At 56.8% G+C, this 8,262-nt stretch overlaps 1 protein-coding gene across 2 annotated transcripts in view; it reads left to right on the forward strand.

Moving 5' to 3' along the window:
* The window catches only part of SYNPO (synaptopodin), a 55,665-nt gene extending 48,175 nt beyond the window's left edge, over positions 1 to 7,490 (forward strand). For both annotated transcript variants that reach the window (XM_086677736.1, XM_086678365.1), the window contains one exon: positions 4,694 to 7,490. In XM_086677736.1, the coding sequence (XP_086533862.1) occupies positions 4,694 to 5,398 (705 nt within the window). In that variant the 3' untranslated portion in view covers positions 5,399 to 7,490. The remainder of the gene's footprint in view (positions 1 to 4,693) is intronic.
* Positions 7,491 to 8,262: the final 772 nt, after the last annotated feature.

An 8,262-nucleotide genomic window follows, 5' to 3' on the forward strand; every position in this document is an offset into this window, starting at 1 on the left:
TCTCCGCCGCTTCAGAGAGCTTTGCCTCGGCTGCCACGTTTTCTCCTCTCGTGGGTTCTTCTGCTGGACGAGGACTTAGCCTGCCACTGCTGTCTGATGCTTTTCTTCCTGCCCCTCTGCTCAACCCGCCTCCGTGCCCTCTCCAAACACCTGGCTCCACTTTGGGGATAGCTAGAGCAGTTCATCCCAGACCCCATCTGGCTGGCCCTCAGTGTGCTAGGGCGTGCGAAGTCCCGGGGGGATCCCTGAGAGAAGGGGAACCCTGTAGGAGGATGTGCAGATGTGAGTGTGCAGTGAGAGAGCCCCCCACCCCACCCCGCTCCCCGCCCGGGCAATGTATCCATTGGCTAGTTTGGCTTCAACCTCAGCCGAGAGCTGCCCAGCTAAAAGCAGCTATCTCCGCGCAGTGGAAGGGGCCCCAGGGAGAGAGGCTGGAGAGGAGGGTCTGGTCCCATCTCAGCCTCCCCTTCACTATGTGAGTCTGGCCAAGTCACTTTCCCTTTCTGGGCCTCACTTTTCTTATTTATATAGTCAGGACCCTTCCAGCTGTGACGGTCTTCGAGGATTGAGGATATAGGCTGGTGCTTCGAGAGAAAGGCCTTGTAAGTGATAAGACAGTCCCCTGGAAAGAGAAGGGGAGGGGATGGGCTGTTGCCATAGAACCGTTGGAGATGAGAGGTCTGTAAGGGCGTCCTGGGGAGGGCGTGGCTAGAACGAGCTGCTTCAGGAAGCCAGGGGATCAGAAGCCTCGGCTGGGACGGCACAGGCTCAGGGTGGCCTAGAGACAGTAGAAGCATGGCAGGGGCTTGGGCAGGGGCCTAGCGGCTCAGTGGGACAGAGGAGGAGACCTTAAGGCTTTGAGGACAGGGCCGGCACTTAAGAGATCTGGATTCTACCAGATTAATTCCATGTGTATCTTTGGGTCTCGGTTTCCCCATATCATGAGGGTGCTGAGTCAGGTAGTGTGAGATGCTCACCACCTCTGACACCTTTGATGTGATGCAGCCCCCAAACCAGGCTTTGTGGGCAGGGAGAGAATACAGACGCAAGAGGCAGAATTTGGGTGGAAGCTTCCCAAGGCTGGGGGCCGAGCACCACCCACTTTCTCTTCCCCAGCCCTATTTCTGGGCTCCCCAGCGGGGTGAGGGGTGGTGGAGGCGGTGCCCATGCTGGGCTGAGCCTGCAGTTTTCGTGAGCTCTGGGCTCGTCTCCATGGGAACAGGGGGTGCCTTCCTAGTGAGTTCATTCTGCCCAGAACTTTGGGGGGCATGCGTGGGGGAGTCGTAAGTGAGCTCAGCTTCTTCGTGCCGGGCCCCTCCCAGGACAGAGCGAAGCCCCTACCCTGGACCCCTGCTCCCTTCTACCCCCCCCCCCCCCCCCAGGGCCAGCAGTGGAAGAGGCCACCCTCCATCCTGCAGCTCCTGCGGCCAGGCTGGCCGAGCTCTTCCCCCAACTTTGTTTTCTCTCCTGTTCTCAATACACTCGGCCTCAAATCTGTCTTGCTTCTTTCTTTCTTCCGCACTCCCTGGCTGGTGGTCAGGACTCTCTCCTTCCCGATTCTGGCTTGGGAGGTGGGGTGGGACGACCCAGTTACCGTGTGGCGTGTCTCTGAGTACTGTTTGAATCCGCTGCGTGTCTGGATCTGCCGTGTGTATAGATGTGTGCCGGCTTGGAGGCAAGGGCTGCCTCTCTCTCATCCCTGGGTCAGCACTTAGGGAACCATAGTCCTGTGGAAATCACATTCTTCTGTTTTCTCCTTCCTTCAGAGTTTGGCCAAAAAGGCTGTGGAGCATAGGGAAGACCCACAGCCCCTTACAGTCCATGTTTGTTTGAGTTCTTTAAAAGTGGAATTAAAAAAAATTTTTTTTTAATGTTTATTGATTTTTGAAAGAGAGAGAGAGAGAGAGAGAGAGAGACAGCCTGAGCAGGGGAGGGGCAGAGAGCAAGGGAGACAGAATCCAAAGCAGGCTCCAGGCTCTGAGCTGTCAGCACAGGGCCCGATGTGGGGCTCGAATTCATGCACTGCAAGATCATGACCTGAGGTGAAGTCGGACACTTAACCAACTGAGCCACCCAGGAGCCCCTAAAAGTGGGATTTAAATGCCTTGAGCCAGAGCATATACTTTCTGGTTCCCTCAGTCCCCCTCCTCCTCTCCCTGTTATCTAATCTGGCAATGTCCCATATTTGTCACCTCCTAGCTCCTGAAAACAGAGTTTCTGCCCCTGGTGGAGAGGAGCAAACTGCCATCAAGAGTCAGAAGTGGGTTGTAGTCCCAGATCTATACCTGACTCCTTGTGTGACCTTAGACGACCCCTCCCACCTCTGGCTGGGCCTTAGTCTGCCTTGCGTCCAATGAAAGGATTGCAGAAGGCAATCGGGGAGCTAGCTCTGCTTGGTCGCTGATGGTTCCTGTCTGATGACTCTGTTTAAGCCTTCACCCCACACACATGCCCTGCGATGGGGCTGGGGCTGGGTTAAGTGGGTGCTTCTTTCTGAATCTTCACCCATGTGCATTTCCAGGGAGTTCTGGCTTATGTAATGCATTGAGAGCTTTGTCAGAAAGTGAACAGTCCTGATTTCTCACAGCTTTTTTGTATTGTGCACCCCACCTCCCCCCTCCGCCCCCCGCACAGAGAGTCAGTACCCAGACATGGCAGTTCCGATGAGGTCAGGCTCTGGCCTTCTTCCAAATGGTGAGGAGCTGCTTACCACTGCCCCACATTCCAACCCAGGCTTGGGAAGTCAGGCTAGGGCCACTTGCTGGCCCAAGCCTTCCCCTTGTGGCCACCAACGGCAGACATAACCCTTAGAGATTTCAGACAGGTATGATAAGTCTACCTGCCCTAGCCCGCCTTTCTCCTGGCTGCAGAGCCCTGGATGCTTGTTGATGGGCTGGGATCATGAACTCCTGGCCCCACTTCCCACAGCTGGGCTGACTAAAAGCTTCCTGGGATATGTCGCGGCCAGAACAGCTCCCAGGGTCTCTGGCTCACATATACCCAACTCTGACCCTGGGAGTGAAAGGGGTGGATCCCACGCTGAGCTTTAACTTTCCAAGTTGATGATTGGGGTCTTGGATGTCCCCAGGAGGTCCCTAAGGGCCCCTCCAGCATTACTATCCCATGAAAAATCTCCTATTGGGACGGCTGTACATTTTTCTTTAGGTTTAAGGGAACCCCTTCTGAGTCAGCCCATCTAGTAGCTGCTGCATTGGATGGAGAAAACATAGTTTATTACTTCCTTTTGATTGGGAGAAATCGGATTCTGATTGGATGAGAGGCTGACTGGCTTGGCTGTGGCTGGTTACTGATTGGGTGAAAGACTGGATCTTTTGAATGAGTCTGGATTTTGATTGAGTAGAAGACACTGAATGGACTGGCTAAGTCTGGACTCTCAGGAATGACTGCTGGTGAATCTGGGTTGGAGTGAAGGCTGAGTGGACTGATTTACTGCTGCAATCTGATCGAAGAGTTGGATGATTTAGCAGATACAAGCTGGGCATGGATTCCGAAACCAGTCCAAACCAGTGCTTCCGACCGCTTAAGCATGGTGTAGCCTTTGGACGGGAGGTGGTCACCCCCACACATTTCCTGGTGGGACAGAACACAGCAGGCAGTTTTTTACACCTCTGAATTTCATCTTCATCCTTGTACAATGGGTGTGATAATGCCAGCCACCTCATCAGTATGTTGTGAGGATCCAAGGAGGGATACAGGATGAGACTGAAACTTGTAGGCTAGAAGGTCCTTAAATAGATGGGAAACAGGTACAGTAGTATATAGCAGAGCCGTGCTTTATCACCTCAGAGATGTCCACCAAATCCACACTCCCTGCCCCATGCTGACAAGAAGTCCAGTCGGGGGAGTGTGCCGTCTACGGCAGAATGAGCCAACTCCCTTTGGTGTCCCCATCTGTCACTGGGAACTTCCTCCCTGCTCGGGGCATCCAGGGAAAACTTCGGAGGTGACCATGGCAACCTGGCAAGGGGGTTGGGACTAAGAGGGTCTTTCCCTAAGCCCTTAATAATAATGATCAGTATTTTTGTCTTAACATTTTAAGATAGATAATACAACCATATGTTTCAGAAACCTAATCTTACATAGAAAGTAATACGCTAGAGCTTTACTCCCACCCCCGTGGCTGTGTACCCCACCCCAGTGGCCCCATTTCCTAACAGAGACCCACTTTGGTGAGTTTCCGGTGTATCCTTCCAGTATTTCTTTCCGGTAACTAACACCTCCTGAGCCCTTCCTCTCCTCCAGGGCATCTTCCAATACATGAAACATTCTTTTACACGAGTTATCTCATGTAACCCTCACAACAACCCCCTAAGTCTAGTGCTGGTATTATACCCCCATTTTACAGAGGAGGAAACCAAAGCCCGGAGGCTTCCAGTTGCTTCCGCGGCTGAAATAACTTGCCCAAGTTCATTCAGTAGTAAGTAAAGGGGTCTGTCTCCAGAGCGAGCGTTCTTCACCACCACTCACCTGCCTCCCCGTTGAGCGCAGGGACAGGCAGCATGGGCTGAGAGCCGGGACCCCTGCGTTTTACTGCAGGCCCTATTCCCCTGACTTGGGGGCCTGGCTTCCCGACTCTGTGCAGTGCACAACCCAGACTCGGTCCCTCCCGAAACCCCGGTCTAGAGGACCCCAGCACTAACGCCTGCCCCCGCCCTCTCTGCTCTCTCCCCAGGACCGCCGGGAGAGCCTGCCCACCTCCCCGCCCTGGACGCCGGGCGCCTCCCGGCCCCCCAGCAGCCTGGACGGCTGGGTGAGCCCGGGGCCGTGGGAGCCGGGCCGCGGGAGCAGCATGAGCAGCCCCCCGCCGCTCCCGCCGCCGCCGCCCATGTCTCCCTCGTGGAGCGAGCGCTCGGTGTCCCCGCTGCGACCTGAGACAGAGGCGCGGCCTCCCAGCCGCCAGCTGCAGGCCCTCCTGGCGCGAAACATCATCAACGCGGCCCGGCGCAAGAGCGCCTCCCCGCGGCCGGCGGGAGCCGAGAGCCTGCGGCCCTTTTCCCCGCCCGGGGCGCAGCCGCCGCCGCCGCCGCCGCCGCCGCCACCGCCGCCACCGCCGCCGCCGCCGCCGCGCCTGCGCTCGCCGAAGCCCGCCCGGCCCGGCCCCGTCGCCGCCCCCGGGGCCACGTTCTCCCCGATCCCGCGGAGCCCGCTGTCCGCCGGGCCCTCGCCGTGCGCCAGCCCCCGGAGCCCGTTGCCGGCGCCGCCCAGGCCCTTCCCGTCCCGCCGCTCGCCCACAGACTCCGATGTGTCCCTCGACTCCGAGGACTCCGGCGCTAAGTCGCCCGGCATCCTCGGCTACAACATCTGTCCCCGCGGGTGGACCGGCAGCCTGAGGCTCAAGCGTGGCAGCCTCCCCTCCGAGGCCTCCTGCACCACCTAAAGCCTCCCCCGCTCCCGCTCCATCCCCACCCCGGGAGGGCTGAGCCAGAAGAAGAGTTGTGGGGCTTGGTAGCTCCTGGCACCACATCCCCAGGAGGCCTGGCCTCTTTGGACAGGGGGTCAGGGGAGTAGAGCTCTGGGCCTGGGGCTGGGGTAGTGATCCAAGTTTGGGTTCTGGCCCTTATTCGAATCAGTCATTGTGTGACCCTGGGCAAGACCCTTGCTCTGTCCCATCCTGGGCTTTCCCATCTGTTTAGTGGGTCTTTGGCCAAGGCAATCTTCACAGGTCTAGATTCCCCCTCCCCTCCCATCAGCACACACACACAGACACACACGTGCCTTGGAAGAGGTAGCGTGTTGTGCACGTGGACCCCTGGGCTTGCTGCATGCAGTCCGGGGCTCCCTATTCCTCCCTCCCTTCCTGCCTCTGCTCTCTGGAAGCTGGCAAACGAGGGGTGTGTTCAGAAGATCCTAGGCCTAAGTTCCCTGTCCAGGCCCTGGCTTGACCATCCGCCTCCCTGGAACCAAGTCCCAGGCAGGAGCAGCTGTTTTCCATCCCTTCCCAGACAAGCTCTATTTTTACCATGGTGACCTTTAGAGAGGTCTCCCAGGCCAGCTCAAGGTGCCCGGCCGGGCTCCTCTGGAGACAAGAGATGGGAAGATCCCTCCTCCCAGATCCCTCTCATGCTTTCCCCACCTCAGCTCAGACTGCCTGGGCATCTTACCTGCTGCCAGAGAGGAGAGCTGTAAGGGGATGACTTCTATCCCCAGCCCCAGGACTTGGGAGTCCAGGCATCCTACAGGTGCCTCCAGCCCGTCTGTCTTCTCTGGGCCCTTCCATGGCAAGTTCTGGGCTAAAATCTGAGCTGGGGAGAGAAGAGTTGATACAGAGCTATCCGCTACCCTGTGGTTTTACCTGATGGCCCCGAGTTTGAGGTTGCCCACTTGGAAAGAGGGAGGCAAGAGTTCCTTGTTATAGGAGGTATTCAAGCAGGAGCCAGGATGCATAGAGGAGATTCTAGTAGGAAGGGGATTGGCTCAGATGACCTCTGAGGGCTCTCCCAGTCCTGAAATGCATTCCGTGGTGTTAGGAAGGGAAGGAGATTGGCGGCAGAGGATTGGCTAGGCAGAATTTGGGGGCAGATGAGAACGGGTGGGTGAGTGAAGGGTTAGACTAGAGTCTGCCTGTGTTTCTGGCTCCTTAGGAAATACCGCATGCTTCAGTTTTAGGCCCCAGTATGCATATCCTGCCCAGATGATGGGCACCGCTTTGCCCCATCTCTTTCCCACTACACTCTGGCCTAGCTAGTGCCCGATGCCCGGTGACCTCGAGAAGCCTGGCTGCAGGCCCTGGCCTGACCCTCAAACCTTGGTGGTTCTCATTCCAATCCCCAGGAGGGACAGGGCATGGGAGAAATGTGGTTGAATTCTATAGTTTCAGCCTCAGGATACTAAGAGCAGGGGAGCATGGGGGGTGGGGCTTGGAATGGGCTGAGGATCAAAGAGATGCAGGTGAAAGGACACCAGGATGTGGCTAAAGGTGAGGGAGCGAGTGTGATTTGGGGTTAGAGGTAGACTTACCCACGCATCAGATGATGTTAGACCTGGAACCCCTAAGTGAGGCTAGGGAAAGCTGGGCCACAGTGGGAGAGAGTTGGGAGGGGGGCTTTGGAATAAAGGAGTGATCCCAGAGGGTGCCTAGGGCCTAAGGATTGGGAACATAGGCCCTGACAGTGGGAAGGTAAAAGGGTGCTCCTGCTTGGTCAATGATGAGTGACCACATTTACCAAAGTCCCCATCTGTCTCAGGGTTCCTTGTAGCATGGGAGACTGGGGCTAAGGGCCTCTTTCAGAGAAAAGACACTATTGGGCCCCTGGTTGATGCCAAAGCATAGCAAATCCACTTCTGCCTGCATTTCCCCCAAAGAACCAGCAGGAGGCAGCCTTGAGAAGCTGCAGTTCTCCTGGCTGTTCTCTCCCTGTCACTGCCTTCTCCCCGCCCCTATCCTCTCTAACCCACTAGAGACTGCCTGTGTTCTGCCTCTTGCCTCCTGTAGAATTCATCTCTGGCCCTCAATAAATGCTTCCTGTATGCTTCTGCCTCCTGTGTCATTTTCGGCTGTGTCTAAAGCCCCTCCCTTCTCCCCATGGAACAGTCCAAGGGGCTCTGGGTGGATGAGAATGTTTGATACAGGTGGGACGGGAGCTCGGGGAGTAGCGGCCATGAAGAGAGATGGGGAACAATGGAAAAACTCCAGGCCATAGATGAAGTCCCAGGGTTGAAATCTTGATCCTGTCGTCTACTAGCTGGGTGACCCTGAATAAGGCCACTCCTTATCCAGCCCCAGCTTCCCTGTGTGTGCAGAATGAGCTGGGCTAGGTGATGTTTCAGGGTGGTATTTCCCAGGCCCTCACCACAAGACACTGTCACTGAAGCAGGCAGGGCCAAGCTGGGTCAGGGGCCAGTGCTCCGGGGCTGTTTCTTCATGGCAGGTTGGGGCTCCATGCAGGAGGAGAAGCCCCTACAAGAGATCCCATGTGAGTCCAAATAACCCTAGTGAGCTCAAGACCCAGATTATCTGGAGTGCTTCTCACCTGAGGGGGGTGTCCTTTGTCTAGAGAAGGGGATTGTGGCCCCACTCCCAGGTGAGGCCGAGCCTGCCCTGGGAACATCCCTCTCCTTCCTCTCTAGGAGCTCCCAGCAGAGGCTGGACGCAGGATCCTAAGGGGCAGAACGTGGACCTCCTGCGGGCCACAGCAGAGCCCAGGCTTCTTCCTATGAGTGTGTCAGAAATACACCCCCTGGGTGGCTCAGTCGGTTAAGCGTCCGACTTCGGCTCAGGTCATGACCTCACGGGTTGTGAGT

Source organism: Puma concolor, chromosome A1 (assembly GCF_028749965.1).
Source record: "Puma concolor isolate L17-30 chromosome A1, mPumCon1.1.hap2, whole genome shotgun sequence".
In the NCBI taxonomy this organism is placed as follows: Eukaryota; Metazoa; Chordata; class Mammalia; order Carnivora; family Felidae; genus Puma; species Puma concolor.